The sequence below is a fragment of the Melospiza melodia genome, chromosome 9, assembly GCF_035770615.1.
Source record: "Melospiza melodia melodia isolate bMelMel2 chromosome 9, bMelMel2.pri, whole genome shotgun sequence".
Classification (NCBI taxonomy): domain Eukaryota; kingdom Metazoa; phylum Chordata; class Aves; order Passeriformes; family Passerellidae; genus Melospiza; species Melospiza melodia.
The window spans coordinates 10,307,702-10,328,262 of NC_086202.1; the positions used below are offsets into that span (position 1 = coordinate 10,307,702).

Consider the following 20,561-nt stretch of genomic DNA (forward strand, 5'->3'; position numbering starts at 1 on the left):
ATTCAGCCTGGCCATGCACCAACCCCCCATGCAATCCAGAGCCCTCAGGGCTCATCCATGGGCTAAACATGCTCCTGTTGGCTCAGGTGGCACTGAGGTGCAGTGCTCAGACCCAGGTCCCTGCAGACAGGCAGGACAGCAGCTCACATGGCACACTCACACCTCCACCTGTGACACGGCTGTTCACTGCACAGGACTTGTCACCAGCACAGGCAGGAGATTTCTGCACAATGCTTTGTGATGTGAAAATATCTTTTCTTACAAGATCATCACTCTTCTGGAATGAGGTTCCTATGCAGAATACCCATCAGTTGGTCATTATTAATTCTATCAGAAAGGAAAGCAAATTAGTCTAAATTTCAGTGCTCAATGAGTCAGAACCAGTTAGAAGTCACCTCTGGGTACAGAAACCTTAACAATGTGGCTCTGTAATACCAGGCACTCAGTAACAACCTAGAAGCTCTTCCAGACATCAATATTTTCCCTTCTGTTTTCCGCTTCCTTTAGCACATTTTTAGGAGATGGGAATGAAGTCTTTTTTTACCTTTATTAAATAAAGAACTTGATGAGGAAGACAGAATGGGAACACATTTTGGCCACCAGACAATGCAGTAAGGTATTTTTGAGTGGTGGCTTAATTCATTTTAAATTACATAGAGACATCAATATCACATTGATAGTCTGTCCACAGTGATGCTTGTTATTTCTGCCCTGAGCTGGGTCCAAGGTAGAGAAAGTTAATAAAATTCAATCCTCCTGGTTTGTTCTCCTCTCTTGCTGAGGCTGTAGGAGGAGGGAGGACAGACCTGCTTTCACACTGTAGTTGTTTTCCTTGGACTGGCTGTGGACAGGCAGAATGGCATCTCTAGACCTGGAGCAACTGGGGCAAGTTCTGTGAAAATGCTGAGCTTTCCCCTTCCCTGTCCTCCCCCTGGTACACTGGGATCTGCCAGCAGCTTGAGTATTTCATGCTGTGCACGCTCCCCAAGTCACACTCCCACATACAAGAAGTATTTTCTTTCCTCCCTGTATTTGATTGCCACTGCTCCCACGGACCATGAGCTAGCCCAAAGTGATATAATAATGATTTGCTGGTAAAAAATAATCAAACAAACAATTTCACTGGCACAGGCTGATTACTTTGTGTTTAGCCTCTGTCCTAAATTCAAACAAACTGAAAATGCTGCAGAACAGAAGAGGAGAAGGCATCCCCACTTGGAGAGCTGCAAAGGCATATGACAAACATTTGAAATGTTTTGGACTGATCCTTTTCCCTTCCCTGGGCTGGTGCACAGCTCTGGCAGGTGCAGATTTCCACAACCCTCTATTAAGAGCCACAGCCAAATTCAAAATCTAACCCCAAATTATTATTATTACTGTTATTGTGAGTCAGAGGAGGCTGAAAGGAGTATTTCACAACCCTGATTGGATTCAGCTGCAGAGTTCACCATCAGCAAATGATGGTGATCATCGTGCCAATGTTGCAGTGCTTTTAAAATGTCCTGACACGTGCTTTAGTATGAACATCACTGGATTCTGGCTGGTTTCCAAGAAATTAATCTTCTCAGCAAATATTCTGCAGGGTGAGCATAATGTGGTCTGTAACACAAATGCAAAACACGGCTGTAGTTTACCCCGAGGGGGACACTGATGTGTGATGAACTAAATGGGCCTTTTTGGCCCAGACTGCCAGGATTGTAGGAGTCCCCTGTGGGCAAGGCTGAAAGATAAGGTGAGAATAATCGAGAAACAGCAATTAGCTTCACCCAAGGAGGTTAATGAGGACAGAAATTTTCCTGTTATAACAGTCCTGGTCACCAGCCTCTCCCTCCCCTCTCTCTTGTCCCTCCTCAGGGACAGTTTGCAATCCCAGCCCCTGCCAATGACCCTTCCCAATGCTGGGATGCTGGTTGCAAACAGACCTTTTATTCTCTTCTGTCGGATTACAAGTTCTGCTCTGCTGTGTTGTACCCTACATTGTATTCCAGGGATCTGCAGTGTGGAGCACACCACAGTTGCTGGCCAGGCCTGACTGCAGGGGAGCTGGAAATGCTGAGTCTGGAGAACAGTCTGAGAGAAAAAGAAGCCAGACCCTTTCCAGATGTGCACAGCAAAAGGTCAAGGGGCAAGCTGCAATGCAGGATATCTGCTTGGGTATCTGAAATAAACCTTTTTGCTCTAAGGTGGTCAGCGCTAGCACCAGCTGCCCAGGGTGGCTGTGCTCCTTTCTTGGAGATACTCAAAACCCAGAAGGACAGTCCCTACACAACCTTGGAGATACTCAAAAGCCCAAAGGACAGTCCCTACACAACCTGCTCTAGCTTTGAAGCTGGCCTTGTTTTAGTAGAGGGCTGGACTGGAGACTTCCAAAAGCCCACTGCTGCAGGCAAACCCCTCTTGTCTGGGCACAGTCACAAAGCAGAGCTTTTTCTTTTGCTGTAGCTTTCTTGGTGGTGATCTTCTCACATCTGCATTTCTGTAACAGCCTCCTGTTTCTGTCAGTAGGGCTCACTTACAGCTTATGATACTCTGCCAGGACAGAGCAGGGCCATGGAAGGTATTTTCATTAGGAAGCATGCACGGCAAATGACCAGATTTTCACAGAATCATTGAATAGTTTGGTTGGAAGGGACCTTAAAGACCATCTAGTGTCAACCACGGGCACTGGACCAGGTTGCTCAAAGTCCCATCCAGCCTGGCCTTGAGCATTTCCAGGGCTGGAGCATCCGCAACTTCTCTGTGCAGCCTGTTACAGTGCTTCACCACCCGCACAGCACAGAATTCCTTCACAGTATGGAATTTCAACCTGGTGCTGGGGGAGCCGGTGTGCGCCCGCAGCCCCTGCTGTCCTGCCCCGGCTCCTTCTCCGCCCGCCTTGGGCCCGGGGGCGCTCGCTGCTCTGCCTCCATCGCTGCTCCACGCTGGGTTTTGGAAGTTCAAGGGCAAAGCGGATCGCGGAGGCGAGCGCAGACCGGGGTGTGGGACAGGCGCTTCGCTCCACTCCGGTCCGGTCCTTCCTTGACGGCTGCAGCGCACTCCGGTGCCCCGGACTCCACAGCGCCTTCCCCTCAGCGGGACACGGAGCCCCGCGCCCCGTCCGGACAGCGCCGGCCGGGACAGCGCTGGATGGGACGGGGGTCACGCCGGGCAGCGCGGCGGTGGCTGTGCCAGGACTGATTCTGATTCTGATTCTGATTCTGATCCTGATCCCGGGGCCGGGGCCGGGGCCGGGGCCGGTGCCGGTCTCGGTCTCGGTCTCGGTCGCGGTCCCGCCCGCGCCCCGTGACATCGGCGGTGACGCGCTGGGGGCGGCCCTGGCGGCCCACGTGGGCGCTGACGCGGCGGCGGCGGGCGGGCCGGCGGCAGGTGAGGCGCGGCGAGCGGGGCAGCCCTGGGTGGGTGCCCCGGGCTGATGGCAGACAGCGGGACCTGTGCCCGGGGCCCGGCCGGGCCATGGCTTTCCCCTCCAGCCGGTCCCCGGCGGGTCTCCAGGCCCAGCCCGGGCGCTCAGGCCCCGCAGGGGATCCGGCACTGACAGCCGGGCCCGGCCGGGGTGGCCAGGCCCAGGCGGCTCCGCCAGTCCTCTAGAGGGCTGGGGGAGGCTTTTAGCCCAGGTGGGCACGAACATCTCCCTTACGAGGAGATCCGGTGGGAGCTGGGCCTGTTCAGTCTGCAGAAGAAAAGACTGAGAGGGGATCTCATCAGTGCATGTAAATGGTTTGAAGGTGGGTGCAGGAGGATGGTCCAGGCCCAGCGATAGGATGAGGAACAATGGCCATAAACTAAAACACAAGAAGCTCCACCTCAACATGAGGAAGAACTTCTTTACATTGAGGGTAGCAGAGCACTGAACAGGCTGCCCAAAGATGCTTTGGTGTCTCCTTCCCTGGAGACATCCAGAACCCACCTGGGTGTGCTCCTGTGTCACCTGCTTCAGGTGACCCTGCCTTGGCAGGACTGGACCAGAGGTCCTTCCCTACCCCAACAATTCTGCCATTCTCTTTGGTGAGTTACAGGTGCAGCATGGTTCTGTGGAGAGGGGACAAGCAATGGGCTTGTCCCTCAGTACATGGCTGCCCTGTGTGCAGAGCAGCCTGGCTTTGAGGTGGTGCTGCTGGCTCCCGACTATCCAAGCCAATGTGCTTATTTTGAACGAGACTGTTCATAAAAGAGAAAGCGGAGAGGAAGTTATCACAAGGACGAGCGTATCTGAAGAAAACATGACATAAACAGAGTCTTTTACACAGCAGCCACAGGCAGACCCAGCTGCAGCCAGAGGTGCTGACCTCGCCTCCCTTCCCCAGTGTGGCACTGGCTCACACCCTGACACAGGATGCCTGGTGGCCCTGGCCATTGCTGCTGTCCATTTCTGTGCATGCATGTGGGAGGCAGGAGGACGTGTCTGCTTCCTCCAGCAGCATTTTCGTGGTTGCTCTTTGCCCCGTGTGTCTGATGGAGAGGCTGTCCAGGCAGGATCTGGTCTGGGCTCTTGGAGAGCTGCCTCCTGTAGTCTGAGTGAGGTGTAGATAATATATGTCTAGACAGTGGCAGATTTTGGGATCCAGCTCTGTCTCTTGTCATGCTGCAGTGGTACTTTGCATGTTACTCCTGCTCTGCCTTAATTTCCCCATCTACAGTATGGGGAGTGGCCCCTGATAGAGTGACTGAGAAAACAAATTGGCATAAAGCAGCACACGCTTGCAAGATTTAATCATAAATCTTGACAAGCAAATGCCTGACCCTTGACGTTCCCTGTTCCCTCATGGTTCACCCTCGGTGCATCTCTAATCTTACCACCGAGAACTCGGTGTTCATGCATGTTCAGCTCCTGGCTGGGGCATGAGAATGTTTTATGGGCGGGCAAAGTTTGTTAGCCACTTCAGTTTTGCCCTTTGCTTTCTCAGGCACAGGGGAGCTTATGAAGGCTCAGCAAAGAGCTGGATGGTATTTTGTGTGAGCACAGACAAGTGACATCCAGACAAGGGGAACTGCAGAGACAGGTAACAAGGGAGCCTGGTACCTTGGAAAAAGTTAGGGCAGGAAATGGGGGTGGTTCTTGCACTGCTACAGCCACTAACTTAATTAAGCTGTGTGTCATTTTTATATCTGGATTGATTAAATAATGATAGAAATAGTGATAGAGAAGCTGTTTTAACTTTGTAGAGGCTTGTAATGGTGGCCAAGGGAGGAAAAGTCACCTGTTAAGACTTATAGGGGTGACCACAGTAAATGGCTACCAACTGTCTCTGAGAAAATGGCTTCTATTTCTCTGGAAACTGAAGACAATTTTTATTGTGAAGTTTGTGATGAATCTTTTGAAGACCATTTCTTATATTGTGGGCGTTATCCAAGGTAGAAGTACTCCTTAAGTTGGGTTTTGTTGCTAATCTACCTTAGTTGTCTTTTTAATATTGAAAGCAAATCTTTCAACAGTGAGAATGCTTTTAAAATTATTTTTTTTTTTTGGTCCTTGAGAGAATCTTATCTTGCTAACAAAACCATGGCTTGTCAGCAAGGAGCTTCATTAAAAAGCAAAGCCTTGTCATGCCTTGCCTATTTATATGAGACTTCTGGACTCCTGGAGACAAAGCACAGGCCAAGAAAGGAAGCTGTGTCCTTATGAGTTTGTAGAAGGAGATTCTTTTCTGCTGGCTTGTCACTATGTTGTTGTTCTCTCTCCTGTGTGTTTCACCCTATCTGAACATAAATCAGCAGCAATGTTATAGAGTATTACAGCAGCTCACTGTGGAGGACAAACAGAAACAATCACAGTATTATAAAGTTCAGTGTAGCTTGCAAACACTGTATAAAGCAATGACGTTTGTGCTGGAAATAAATCTGAGGTGTAATCCCCTGCAAAGGGATGAGATACCAGTTTGAGGATACACTAGTATGGTGCCTTTTGAGATTGATTTAATTTTTGTGTTCTGGGTTTTAAAAGACAGTTTACCTGTGTACCTGACTCTGTGGGCAGAGTCAGTCTCACACAAGTCTGGTGTGCTCTAAACTTCCTGTGATGAGACATGTGAATGGTTGTCTTGGGTTTTCTTTACACCTGAATGCACCAGATCTTGGTTCACGTTGTGATTTGGTCACAGGGCTACTGTGTGACCTCGGTCAAATCAAACCTTGTGAAAGGGAGGCAGCTTTTCTGCCTTCCTGTTCAGATGGCAAACATCTCAGGGCAGGGACTGTGCCTTACTGTGCTTTGCCATAAGAGTGTAATGTCATCTGGGACTCCTGGTAGCTACTGAGGTGTAAATAGAATAAGTGCCTGGATAAGCAAAAAATGTTTGAGACTTGCATGCTGTTTGCATCTCCCCTCTATGACCTGTTTGTATATATGGCTGTGAAACGAGCTGTGAAATTAACTGGTCAGAATAAAATACTTCATAGCATGGCCTTCAAGCAGCACATAACCCACCTTGCTCTGGAAAGTGACAGCATTAAAGTTACGAGTTCTTAAAAATGTGAGAGGACTGGCGAGAAAACCAGGAAGGGGGTTATCCCACTTTGGGCATGCTTTGGAGATATGAGCAAAGAAAAAGGTGGAGAACCTCTGAGGTTTAGGCTGTTTGATTTTCCTAGTTTTTCTGGCCAGTCATCCTCTGCAGCCATCTCCTGTGCCAGCACAGCAGCAGGGCCTGGCACGTTGCTGTGCCGGGCGCTCACAGCGGGCACTGCCTGGTCAGGGTTTGGGGGAGCTCATGGAGAGGCTGCTGTTCACTGCACTGCCAGAGGCACATCCATTGCAAAAACACACCCAAGGAGGCTGGCCTGTGCCCTTGGTTTTCCCTCTTATCTGCTGTGTGCCATCCAGGCTGTGCCCCACCCCTGCCTGACACCAGCTGAGATCTGCAGAGCATTTGCCAAAGGTCTTTAGAGAACATTCCCATGAGCATCCTTAGTTGTCCTCTGGCAGTCACTTGTGAGAGCTCAATGGACTGTTCCTCCTGTTACAGTTGGGTTCTTGCTAGGTGAACTAGTCTGCAGCCCTGAGGTCAATGTAACCAGTGAATACATCCCTCTGAATGTCCTTGGGAGCAGATTTCTTTTGTCTGAGTTAATTCAGTCAGCAGTTCAGGATGAAACTCTGGGCTACAGTAAAACCTCTAAAAGTTACATGTATAACTGGTCCATATCTGAGTTCCAGATGTGCATGTCTTCCTCTCCACAGCATCCCTGGTCCTAGATTAAAAAGACTGAGAGTTTCTCTCAGTGCACTTGGTAGGTGGGGCAGTTCTGATCTGTGGGTACTTGGCTCTCGTGCCAGGACCTTTCCTGGCTGTCACAGGTGCTTTGTTCCTGGTGCTTCCACATGCAAAAAGGGGTTGACCAGTGCATTATCACCACAGGGCATGCCATCCTTCACCAGGTGGGAAAGATCCTTTCCAGGACAGGCCAGCTTCAACTCTCTGGCCTTAACCTGCTTTCTTGTTCTCAAGAAATGTAGGGACAAGACATGTGAAATTCTGGTCTGAGAGGGATGATCTTGGCACAGTTGTCCTCAAGGGGAGTTTCCAGTGGAAGCAGCTTCCTCCAGCCTGTGCACATGGGTGACCTGAGATGGCTGGGGAGACACTGAAGTTTTGTGCTTTGTTTTAGTTGCAGGTAGGAAGATGAGTCCGAAAATTACAACAGAGCTGCTGAAGCACCTGCGGCAGGTGATGAAGAACCCCAGATATGTACAGGAGCCTGTCCAAGCCTACATAGTGCCCTCTGGAGATGCCCACCAGGTATGGATGGATACATTATGGGAATGGTCATACTTTCATTCCCTGCAAAAAATAAAAGCCAGGTATAACTAAAATTGTCCTTTGTTTAACCACTTTAATGGTTCTAGCATAAAAGTCTGGGAAACTTGAGAAATATCATGTTGGAAAACATTTCTGGGGTCTGTTCAGGAGATGGAGGTCTTTGTGTTCTTGTAACAAAACAGGGTGGATGTTCCACCAACAGCTTTTCATCACGTTGTCTTCAGGGAGCTCACACTGCAGAAAAGGGAGCTTGCCAGGGCATTTGCTGTGCCCATCTTGGCTGTTGGGAAGAAAGGGTTTACTGGGGGAGAAACAGGCCATATCTGGGCTTTACTTTCCCCAGTAGCATCTCCTGATCAATACATACTCTCAAGGAAGGTAGCAAAGGTTTAGATGCAGAGTTTTCTCTTTGCTGGATCCAGTTCTTGATGGAATTTGTTGCCTTATGCTAGAGCCCTTCAGATCCCAGATGAAGGGGCCTTAGGAGGGGCAGGGAAGGAACAGGCCACAGTGACACTTGCCTTTCCATGCTGCTCTGCATCACATTCTGTGCATTAAAGACAGGAGGCAAGTTGGGCCCAGGGTGGTAACCCATGGCAGTAACTGTTGTGTGCTCTTCCACTCTTAGGAATTTTGTAGTCCATGACATAAATTTTAAATTGCTGAACTGCCTTTTACCTCCCCTGCTTGCTCATGTGTAAGGTTCACTCTGTTAGGAGACCCAAGAACTGCTGAGGGTTTTCCCCTCCTCAGCCGTTTTCAGGAAACAAAAGACCTGAAGCTTTACTGGCACACACCCAGAGCTCCCTTTTACCCCGGGGTGCACAAGAGCAAAATGCAACTGAATCAGAACCTTTGCCCTTGACTTGGCACTGGGGTGAGCTGGGTCCAGACTTGCCTGTGCCCTGGGACCATATGTGCAGCATCGTGTTTCCTCACAGGGAGATCCAAACTTGGGCAGGTAGGGGGAAGGCGTTTTCTGCAGCTGCTATTGTCTGCTGCATTCCTGCCTCAAGCTGCCTCTGTCCATATATAACTCTGGTTTCATTTCACTAGACATTAAATGCTGTCATGTGAGTTGAAGAATGTGACCCTCAGGACTTCTGGGTTTTTCTGTTGCTTTCTTTTCCTTGACAAAGTGCAGTTAAGCAGAGAACCCCATGTTGCTATTTCCTGCCAGGCGAGTTGGTCAGGTTTCTCTGCAGAGGGAATCTATCTGAATAGGAATGATTACTAAAAACTGCTGATTCTGGTGCCTCCTGAATAGCTGGTGCAGGGTTTTTTTCTGTCAGGGTTGGAAATTGATGCAGTTTTTGCCAATGACAGAAACCTGTTGATCCCAGAACAGCCTTATTGATTCCAGGTAAGTTGTGATGACCTGTGATTTGAAACTTCTCCATGTTCCAAGCAAGGGTTTGTTTCCTGTGTGCAAACAAGAACTTTACAGCCTTGCAGTCAGATTTTGCTCTTAGGCACCTCCCTCCATGAGTCAGAATACTATAGTTTAATGATACCCAAGTGTTTGGTGGCCTAAGCCATTTCCTCCCTACAGTCCAAACAAGATATGTATTACTGTCCTTGCCTCTCTCAGCTATTCCTGAGGCTGTCCTGGCATCTGCATCACAGAACTTGTCAACAAATAGGGCTTTCCTTCCTGTGGTGTTGCCACAGGGTTTAGGTTGTGGGATTCTTTATTCCCTCTGGGTTGCAAAGGAACCCCTGGATTGGATTGATGGTGCTACACCCTGATGCTGCAACTTGCTGACTAATTTCACTTTGTAACACTGGGAATGTTGATGAGCTCTGAGTTCTGTGATGCTTTTAATATTGGTTTTCCTGCAAGGCTAGGTGGCTTAGATTATCATGCTGCCAGGAGTCTTGCTACCAGTTGTATCCTTTGCTTTCCATGTTTAGTTGCGTAAGAACTGAAAGACTTGCAGAGCTTCTCAAACACACCTGCCTCTGACTCAGACTTAACCAAGGCTGCCTTGGATTTGTGGCTCTTGCACTCAGTCCTGGATGTTGGCTGGCTCCTTTAATTTTTGAAAACTTGGATGCTGGTGATAAGAAGTCAGAGAAACAGACTCTTTCCTTGGGGGCCAGGGTGGTCCAGAGGCTGATGAGAAAGGAGGACAGTCCCAGCCAAAAGTGGAATGAAACCCAAAGAGTCCCACTTCCTTCCATGAGTGCTGGGTGGCTACAGGTGCCCAAGGATCATGAAGGGATGAAAAGTCATGCTTTTAGGAATGAGGTGCCTAAACCCTTTGTGGTTTGGCTTAAAATGTCAGAGCTTTTGGGATGTTGCAGTGGTAAAAGCAGGATCCATTTTTATGTTGAGTCAATGTGTGTTTACATTGAATCTGGAGTTTGCCCATATGGGACTATTCAGAGACTGGAAGAGCTGCTTCTTAATGGGAGGGAATGAGGTTTGGATTAGAGCTTGGGTTTGGAGCCAGTCACAGCTTAACTGCAGCTGGCTTCACCCTCCAGGCCTTGACTCAAAACAAATTTGGTCAGATTTGGCTGGTTGTGTACATGAAGGAAGCACCTGCCCAGCTTAGGGCCCCGTGTTTGGCTTGGCAGAGGTGCTGTCTTCTCCTCAGGGCTGGCTCCTCTGACACACACTTGTGCTAAGCTGAGGAACCAGCCAGGTTATAAAGCAGGAGGTGGCTTGTGCACAGGTTGCTCTGGTGTGCTCCAGCTCTTACCAATGCAGTTTGGTTTTTGGCAGTGAATCCCTCCCTCCCTTCAGGTTCACTGCAGTGTTTGTTCTTTAATGACACCAGTGTCGTGCCTCTCAGGGTAGCCAGATGCACTTTGCATTGCTGATCTTGGTTGACAATAGACTAAAATGAGCTTCAACATGTTTACAGCACAACCATGCAGGCTCTGGGGATAAGCAGCACTGATTTTTGGGGGGTTCTTCCTGGCTTAGATGAGGGTTTTTTGTGATGTAGCCCCCAGTTTTGTCTGTGTGACTGACAGGTGCAGTGAGAAGCAGATGTGAAGGGACTGAGGAGGGCCAGGCTGAAGGCCATCAAAGCTGCAAGACAAGCCCCAGGGAAATACCTTGTTCTCACTGTGCTGTGGTCTGTGCTTTGTGTGGCACACACAGGTGTTCCCCATGTAATTTTAGCTTGTGCAAAACATGGGCTCATCTTTACACAGTGGGGGTTGCTGCATGGAACAGAACAGGTGGGTGTGCAAGAATTCAGACTGACAGATGAATGAGCTGTCTTTCCCTCCAGATCCCTGATACTCATTTTTAAAGCCCTTCTGCCTCATTGTAAACACTCAGAACACTCCCTGGGCTGTGAATGGGAGGTTTTCACAAGCAAACTAGCCTGTAGTCTCTGCTGTGTTGGTCAAGAGAAATGGAAAATAAATCACTGCTCTCATTTATACTTAAGTACATCATTTGGGATGTATTTAAATGATGTGATCCATGATGGAGAATTTCCAGGATCTCCTGTTGGCAGTGGACCCTGGGAGAGGATGTCCCACCTTTGAGCTGGGAAGTGTAGGAGAGGGGAGTCATAGCAGTCAGCAGGCTGAATAGTCTCTAGGGAGTGTTGAAATGAGGAATCCTCAGGTCTGGCATCACTCTGCCTTCATGTTCTGTCCTGCTGCTCTGAGGCAGGCAGTGGGGAAACAGACACTTGATTCTGTTCCCTCAACACAGCTCTGTCCACTCTGTCTGCTGATGCCTTTGCCATTATTTTAAAGAGGCTCAGGGGGGAAAATGTCTCTGCTTGCTTGGGATGGGTCCATAGGTTCTGCCTCTTCTCCTTTTTTCCTGGTGGCCACTTTGGGAATGAGGTTGTTAGCCAGAAAAAAGAAAGTTGCTGTTGATCATGTGCTGTGTGGGGCTGAGGGACCCACCCCATCAGCTGGAGCTGTGCTGAGGCCACTCATCCTTTCCCAAGGTGGCTGTCCTGACCTCCCCTCTCCCCACAGGAGACATGTGACATGCTGAACATGTTACAGCCCTATGGGGCTGGACAAGAAAAGACACAGGAAACTAACTGGGCCCTCATGGTCTCCATACCCCCCTCCTTTCTGCCAACTTTCACTAGAGTTTGGATAAAATGGAGGATTTCTTTGGGGTATATACCAGGAATCTTCCCTGGCAATTTGGAGCAAAAGCCACTCAACAAGATCCTCTTTTGGGCCATAAGATTTGCTGTCCCAAGGTTCAGTTTCAAAATGTTAGTGGTGGATGGTTGCTTGGCTTCTCCCAGGAGGGGACAGACATGGATGTTGTGGAAGGGGTTTGATGATGGAGTGATTTGGAGCAGAAATAAAGGTCCCAGGTGCTGTAATTTGTGCTGCTTGCTCACTCCTGTGCTTTGAGCCCTCTGTCTTCCTTAGAACCGTGAAGAATAACAGATTTGAAGGGAGTATATTTTAACAATCAGGTGATTCTTTCACAGTAGGGACTAAAAGCACCTGAGAATTGGGCTGTGATTTCTTAGCTCAGTTCCTAAGATGTTTCTGTTGCCCCAGCACAGCTGGAGGCAGAGAAACAGACTTGAATTTCAGGCCATTTGTAAGGTACAAATCCAGGGGTTTTGCAGCTCAATCGTCAGTGCTGTCAGCCTGGATTAAGCTGATTTGCTGATTTGCACTAGTTCATTAACAGGCCTACTCAGCAGTTCTGACCTACAAACTTGCCAGAATGGAATCCCATAAAAAAGTCATGTGGGTCATGTGAAGGTTCAGTTGTTCTTTTAATTTTGGCAGTTCCTGTTAATATCAGGTGTCTGTGCATTCTCGGGCTCTTCAACATTTTGAAACGATGTATCCAGAAACACAGGTTGTAACAGGTTTAGGATGAAGATGGGCTCTTATTCTCTCTCATCTATCAAACCATGCTTTTGTGGTTTTGGCTGTAGTCTGATTTTGACTAGGCAAGGAAGAAGTGAAAGCATCAATATCTATTTGTCCCAAGTGTTAAATTTTTTACAGTCTCACCACCTTGATGGTTTTCTTTCAGTGTCACTATTGCAGGAAAAAAAAAGTCTTAAAGGAATTCTTATAAATGCGTATAAAATGAGGGGACTTCAGTGGACATAGTGAATTTTACAGATTTTATGTGCTGATTACCTTAAGAACAAGGGGTGCTTCTGGTTTCCCTTCCCTTCACGTTGCAGCTTCAAAGGCATGATTTGTTTGTTGCTCAAAGGGGAGGCTGAGTGTGAAATAAACGTCTGCAAACTCTGAAGCACTTCAGTGTTTACAGATGTTTGTGGGAGAAAAGTGCTGCAGCTTAAAAAACCCGCCAGTTAAACAAAAATACAGTATAATCACAGTGGGATAGAGCCCAGGAATTTTTAACTCATTTTCTTCTCTCTGTGGTGTCCTTTGGGAGAAAAAGCTTATCAAAGTATTTGTCATCAGCTGATTGTTTTTTTCCCCTGCTGCTATAAATAATTGCTGCCTCTTTTGTTTTCTAGAGCGAGTACATTGCACCCTGTGATTGCAGAAGGGCGTTCATCTCTGGATTTGATGGCTCTGCAGGTACCTTTCCAGAACTTGGGTTCTTGCATAATTTTCCTCTAAAGAAATAGTTCCTTTCATGGCATAGAGGCAGGATGGAAAAGAAAATCTATCCAGCTTGTTTGGACTGTTTTATTCCCATTTCAGCATCTGCAGAATTATGTCTTGGCTACCCACTGGAATTATGTAATATCAGCAGAATAACAAGTTTTCACAAAATGTTTGACCCCTAAATGAACCTCTCATAAAGTAAAATCCTGTTAACTGTTTAATGTGGTGCCTGTAACCTGTGGTCATTTCTTTTGATGTGCAGCCAGTATGAACAGATTTTTACGTTGCCCGTTTGGGCTGGGTGAATAGTGGATGGGCTTTAGCTGGCCTTTCTGTTTGAACAGAACCAGGGCCAGAAACTCTGCATTTGGAAACTGAGCACTGTGGAAAAGTTTGCTTATCTTGCCGAGACAGGATGTTTTCTTGGCTGTAGGATAGGTCTGTGTTTCAAGAGACCTCATTTTTACCCTAGCTCTACCCTAAGCTGTGCAAATTACTCTGTTCTGTGGTTGTTGGAAAGTCACTTTAGTCTGCTGAAGTTATTTTCCTCTCTAATTGTATATAATTATAATAAATACTGGTACCTATGTTTGGAGGGTCTATTCATCAGTTCCTATGAGCTCTGGGGCCTCTTTTGGAAGGTGATAAATCCAGGACTGTGGGCTGCTGTTAATGGCTAACATGAATCCTGTATTAATTCTGCTCCTTCTGCGCAACCTCTTCATAACCTTCCTCTCTAATTGTGCCCTTGTTATGTACTTGGAAGGTCTGTTCCCAGCCTGATGCACAGTGAGGTTTCACACAGGGGCTCACCTTGTGTTTCTTCCTTCATCTTTTCAGGCTGAAGCAACTTAAAATGGGGTTTGTGTTGGGGGAATTTGGTAGAAGACAATGAGTTAATAATTGGAAACTCTGCTCTGCTAATCTGAGTATCAGTTTTTTGTGGCAGAAAGTATTGTCAAGATGCAGACTCCAATGACTTGGATTCAGTTTCAGTTTGTGCCATGGTTTGTTTTGTTTTGTATTGTCAAGGGCAAAGCAGCTTGAGTTCCTTGTTGGGATGTCACTGCCCCTCAGCTGTCTGTTTGCATCCCTCCATCTGGAGTCAGTGGATTGGGACAGACAATGAAAGCAGCAGAAGTTTATGTTCATGTTTCCTGTTCAGCCATCTCTGCTAGAGCTGTAACATTTGGGAAAGGGGTGCAGCTGACAGCTGGGGGTGATACCTGTGTCTGCAGCCCTGCTATCAGCTGTGTTTTGTGGGTGGCCAGAGCCCAGGCTTCCTCTCCAAAAGAGGCTAGGATGGAATTCAGAGATGTACAGTATATGTTACTGTGACAGCAGCCAAGTTACACCACAGTCTTTGTTACAGAAGGTTTGGAAAGCCCCACTTACCCAGTTCCGCTGGCTGGCTGAGATTTGCTTAAGTTGAGTTCATCTGAGGCAATTCATGAAGGTGCATCCTTGTGCATACTGTCTCCAGTAGGATTTGGAAGGTCACAGGGCAGGGGAAACAGTGAATATCTCCACTGGAACAGGAATAACTTTTGAACAGTGATCAGAGGTGCCTTTTAGGGAATCAGGGTGAATTTCAAACCCTGTCCCTGCTGTGTGTGTCTCTGCATGGTGGCTGCCCACCCTGAATCCCTTTCTGCCTCCCTGCCCAGGTACTGCCATAGTGACCGAGCAGCACGCTGCCATGTGGACTGACGGACGCTACTTCCTGCAGGCTGCACATCAAATGGATAGCAACTGGACACTCATGAAAATGGGTATGCAGGAGCCTGGGGTACTGCTCAAATGATAACAGAGAACAGTCACTTCCCACTAGTACAGCTTGAGCTGTAGGGATATCCCATCATGCAGGGACTTTGGGACATGTTGGATACACAGCTTCTGCTTTAGTGTCCTGTGAGAACTCTTGCCTGTGGGTCTAGATTAGCATTCATTAGCAGACATATCTAATGCATTAGCTTGGACTTTTTGCATAGTGTGGGAATGTTTCAATGTGACTGCTTCTTTGAACCTTTTTTTTTTTTTTTAATCCTTGAAGGTCTGAAAGATACACCAACTCAGGAGGATTGGCTAGTGAGTGTCCTCCCAGAAGGCTCCAAGGTGGGAGTGGACCCTTTCATTATTCCAGCAGGTTGGTTTTACTTTATACTTATAACTCTGGGTAGTGCAACTGGATTTTTCTTCCTTTCTTCTCTGCCTGAGCTGTTGTGTGATGGTGTGCAGCTAACCATGTTTCAGATGTAGTGCTGGTTAAACTGTTATGCAAAACAGGCTGGATTTTTGTTTAGCCATATATCACAAGAGTTACGTTGCAGTGCATTGACTCCAAAGCACAAGGGATGAGAACTGCTTTCTAGGCTTGCAGTGACTTTACCTGAAAAGCAGAATTCTGATCACCTCTTTTTGTCTGTGCTTTGGCTTGTCATGGGCACTTCAGTGCAAAGGTTCTGAATGCCTTGGTCAGCATGTGAGCAAGAACACCCAGGCACAATTCAAGCTGTTACTCCTGCTTGGTGGCCTTGGAATCTCTGCAGCTTTCCCTGTAGGAAGCACAGGGAGAAGTGTCATTTATATAAAAGTATGCATCTATTCATGCTTCAAAACATGAGGCACAATGCAAAGGTCACTGGAGGCAAGGGGAGATACTTGCTTGTTCAGATGGATTAAGGCACCTGTCTTGTGGCTGTGTGGAAGTAACTCTTATCTTGTCTAGCTTAGATCTAGCGTGGTTCTGCACTGGGGAGAGGACACCCTTAGGGCAGCTTCTGCTGTGGCTTCTTCCAGAGACTTCTGTCTCCCAGCTGGAGCAGTTCTTCAGCTCAAGCATGAGGCTTCAGGACTGTGAGGTTCTGTACCTGCCACTGGCTACTGTGGCATGTTTGTGGAACTGTGACTTCAGTAGATTTTGCTGTCTTTCTTAAGGGAATGGGAAAAGGAGAGGCTGGAAGAAAAGGAGAAGAATGATTTTTGAGTTTGACCTTTGTGAAGAGAGCTGTTGTTGAACATATGTGCACTCCTTAAAGCCCCCACTCTTGACTTTCTTCCCTTTGACAGACCAGTGGAAGAGAATGTCCAAAGTCTTGAGAAGTGCTGGCCATGACCTTGTGCCTGTCAAAGAAAACCTGATTGATACAATCTGGACAGATTGTCCTCAACGCCCCTGCAAACCTCTCATCACACTTGACCTGAGTTATACAGGTGAGGAGCTGAACTCCCAATAGACATGGTTCTTCCTATTGCCCTAAATCCCCCTTTTGCTCTTCTCTTACAGAGGAGAGTTAAACAGTACCACAGCACAATGTGGTCACTGTGAATAATGACCCCTCTGTCCTCAAAACTTCAAATAACCATTTTCTAGAAGTTGGATGACTTCAAAACAAATCCATGGGCATCTAGAAGGCAGCTCATTTGAGATAGTTCATATCAGTTATTAGAAAGGAGTGAGGAGCACAAGCATGATATGTTGGTCTGTGTTTACATCATCATCCCCAGCAAAGTTAGGGAATTATGTGGCTTTTCCTGTTGTGTTTTACAGGAGTCAGCTGGAGAGACAAAATTGTAGCCCTTCGTTCAAAAATGGCTGAGAGGAAAGTCATGTGGTTTGTGGTAACAGCCTTGGATGAAGTAGCATGTAAGTCTTTGCATCTTCTTTCTCTGTTCTTTCTACAAAATAAATGTTCTTCCTGCCCTGGAAAGGAAGAATCATGCCAGGGTGAGAGGCCCTTATGAAAGCATGTTCGTTAGACATCAGTTAACTTCTTATCAAGTGCAGTGGTGGTAACAGGTCACAAACAGCCAACCTGTATTTCTGCACAATGCCTCATTACACCACTGCAGCTCCTGAGTACAGTTTTGGCCCAGGAAATGCAGCAAATCACCACCTTTGAAAAACAGCCCAGGCAAAGGGAGAAGGTCACAAAGCCTGAGGCAGTGTGATGGAAAGAAAAAGACCTGTGAGATTTTCTGGCTGTTAAATATCCTGATGCTGCCTCACCCATTGGAAAAATGGAGACTGTTTTCTGCTGTGGAGTCTGGGCTATAAACAAAGCAGTGCAACATGTGGCTTTGTATACATAAAGCAAGGGTGGGGTACACCACATTCACAGTAATCTTCCTAATTGTCACAACTTCTTAAGTCAGTCTCTACCTCTCCAGTGTTCAGCCAATGCTTTGGTTAAAACAAGTATGTCAGGGCTCAACTTGTTTTTCCAGATCATTTCAACCCAGGGTCTTGCTAGAGTCCCCCCTGTGTTTGGCTGGGTCTCTACACCCTGGCTCCCAGCCCAGTGTGTAGGAAGGGAGAATGGCCAGAAACAGCAGTGATTTCCCCAGAACTGCTGTTCCTAGGACTGTGTGTCCTTTTTGCAGAAATCACCAATGCACACACTGCTGTAGGGGAATGTAACCCTGGCAGGGTGTGAGTGCTGCTCAGCCTGTGCCCCATCTCTGATCTGGAAAGATAGAAATAGGAGTGCTGTTTTCCTCACTCCAGCACTGCCAGCACAATGTCCCTGGCACTGGGTGAAGCCAACTTGATGAGGTCCCTGGGCTGTTCTGGATCTGGGACACTGAGCAAAGAGCTTTTTTTGTGAAAGAACTACTTCTGAGAGTGGTGAATATGACTCCTCCCTGGGGAGGCCTGCATGAGCAGAGATTGTATGTCTCACCTTTTCAGGCACATCTCCAATTAAATTAATGATAAATTGGTGCCCTGAGGTGGTTTCAGATTAAATGTCTCCAGCAAAGTGAAGCTTGGTTATGAATCAAGAGTGTTAAGATGAACCAGAGAAGGTCACTAGAGCAGCTCATTTTCGGGTGCCTGGTTGATTTCTTGTCCTACAGGGGAAGGGGAGAAGTTGTTTTAATTTTATCTAATTCAGTTCACTGTGTTAAACTCCAGACAAGTTTCTAGGGACAGAGAAAGAGCCACAAAGGAGATTGTTGCCTTCTTACTGCATTGGGAGTTGGCTGAGCGAGGAAGTTTGTGCCCATGAAGTAAAAAGTTCTTTGTGGCTCTTTCCTGCATTCAAGTGACCTGCTGCTTCCCTGGAGAGAATTAAGCTCTATTTTTACTTTCATGGCAGAATTTGCACAGTTCAATGAATAAAGTGCTGGGTTGTAATTTAGGACATGTTGGTTCTTTTCCCAGCTGTCCTGCTGGCTGGCCTTATTGGCTTGAGTAACTTATTTCAGCTAATTGGGTACCCTGGAGTTTTTATTTGACCCTAAAATCAGGATTTTAGAGATGCTGGACATCTACTTCTCCTCTTGACTTTGTCTGGAGTTGTGTGGGACAAAATCTTTCTGAAAAATAGCTAAGACTGTACAGTCTGAATCTGAGATATTGGAGGGGCCCAAATAAGAGGCCTTTTTGAGGTATTGTAGTCTTGCCTATTGTGTTTTCCTCTTACCTCAAATGTCAAAAGGATTGGAATGAAATGACAGTTTGTAACCTTGAAGTTTTCTGGTTGTTAAAAAGTGAGCTTTTATTGCATTGCACGGACCAGAAAGGACAGACCCTACCTTTGGTACGTGTCCTTGTCTTTCCTTTTCTGTACCTGCTTTTTTCCAAGGCAGCCCTCCTTTAGAAGTTAAACACCAGTTTAAACACCCGGGAGTGTTCATGCTGTGGTTCTGGTGCCATCTCCTGGCATAAATTTAGGATTGCCAGGAATGAAGCAGGCTGCGGGATAGCTGCACATCACAGCCTGTACCTGCGATGTCTCATTGCCTGCCTGTGTTTTTGTGAGATTGTTTTTGGCTTTCTCTAATGTTGCAGAAGATGACCCAGGACTGTGATTCTTGGTGTTTTTATTTTTCAGGGCTTTTCAACCTCCGAGGCTCTGATGTCGAGTACAATCCTGTGTTTTTTGCATACGCCGTCATAGGAATGAACACAATCAGGTGCTTGTATTCCCTTCCCCAAGACGCGTTTTCTGGGGGAGAGTTGTTCTAGCAAAGTCTTTTCAAAACCACCTATGCTTGGTACTTTAGTGTCCTTTCTGAGCTCTTTTGTCTCCAACACTCATTACCCTCCTCCCCTGATCAGAGCTAGAGAGGCAGCCAAGAGCTCTGCTGCACTCCTCAGCACCTTGGCTGGCATGCTGGATGACCTTGGGCACGATGGCAGAGTCCTCTGTCTGTCACCCTGAGGTAATGTGTAGGGCCTTTGGAGCTCTGGCTGAAATGTGCCTGACCTGGACATTACAAACTTTAGGGAAAGTCTAATTGCTGAGTCACTTCAAAACTGCAGGGACAGTGCAGGAAAGTTTCAGGGCTTATAACAGAAGGCTTCTTTCCTGTGACTGCCCCATATATTGAGCCTCAGCAAGCACAGTTCCTTTGCAGGCATCTGTAAGCTGCTGCCTAGATCCATCTAAGGTAAAACCTGGCTGGGTGGGTGAGTACAGGCTGTGTGAAGGTTGAGCTGAACTTTTCAACTCAGTGGAAGTGAGAGCAATGTGATACTTAGAACTACAGTAGCTTTTCTCTTTCCAGATGGTGCCCTTAAAAGTTAGAGTGTTACTTTCCTGTTTCAAGCACAGTGATGGGATGTAGCCATTTTGACTATGTCATACCAATAGAAATGCTGTCAGCTCTTTCCTCTCATTGGGGTGGTACATCCTAATTTCAAGCTGGGATTTAAACTGTGTGAAAGCTGGTGGTTAAAATGACATAGGACAAAGTAGAGTGCATAATTTGTGATTTCCTTTCTCCCTAAAATGTTGCCAGAATGGTTTTTCCTTCCCTCCTTTATTCCAGCCACTGTTAGATGTGATCTCACCTATTTGATCTCTCCAATTTGTTTCTCAGGCTCTTCATTGATGGTGACAGGATGATGGACCCAGCTGTGAGAGAGCACTTACAGCTTGACTCCACCCTGGAACCCGAGTTCAAAATCCAGGTGATGCCCTATGGATCCATCCTGTCGGAGCTGCAGGCTGTTGGTGCAGGCCTGTCACCCAAGGAGAAAGTGTGGCTCAGTGACAAAGCCAGCTATGCTCTGACTGAGGCCATTCCCAAGGTCAGTGGCCCTAGCAGGGGAAAATGCTTTTCTCTTCTCTGCTCTTTGTGGTTAGCAAGGGTGTTAATGAGGGCAGCTGGCCTCAGTTTCCCCTCTGCAAAGCCCAGTGCAGGCTGGAGCTCGTGCAGAAGGGTTCCAGCCATGCTGAGGTATCGAGGGGTTGTTAATCCAGGGGTTGCTCCTGCTGGAGCTGCCCTTCCAACTCGCTAAGCCGA

General features: G+C 47.4%; 1 protein-coding gene across 3 annotated transcripts in view; it reads left to right on the forward strand.

The window, feature by feature from the left end:
- Positions 1-3,324: 3,324 nt before the first annotated feature.
- Positions 3,325-20,561, forward strand: part of XPNPEP1 (X-prolyl aminopeptidase 1) — a 32,748-nt gene continuing 15,511 nt past the window's right edge. For 2 of the 3 annotated variants that reach the window (XM_063163231.1, XM_063163229.1), the window contains exons 1-10: positions 3,343-3,366; positions 4,905-5,000; positions 7,606-7,736; positions 13,214-13,277; positions 14,975-15,079; positions 15,361-15,453; positions 16,377-16,520; positions 16,858-16,953; positions 19,145-19,226; positions 20,136-20,346. In XM_063163231.1, coding sequence (XP_063019301.1) covers positions 7,620-7,736; positions 13,214-13,277; positions 14,975-15,079; positions 15,361-15,453; positions 16,377-16,520; positions 16,858-16,953; positions 19,145-19,226; positions 20,136-20,346 — 912 coding nt within the window. In that variant the 5' untranslated portion in view covers positions 3,343-3,366; positions 4,905-5,000; positions 7,606-7,619. Of the gene's footprint in view, positions 3,367-4,904; positions 5,001-7,605; positions 7,737-13,213; positions 13,278-14,974; positions 15,080-15,360; positions 15,454-16,376; positions 16,521-16,857; positions 16,954-19,144; positions 19,227-20,135; positions 20,347-20,561 lie in introns of all 3 variants that reach the window. The other variant, XM_063163230.1, reaches the window with a different exon arrangement.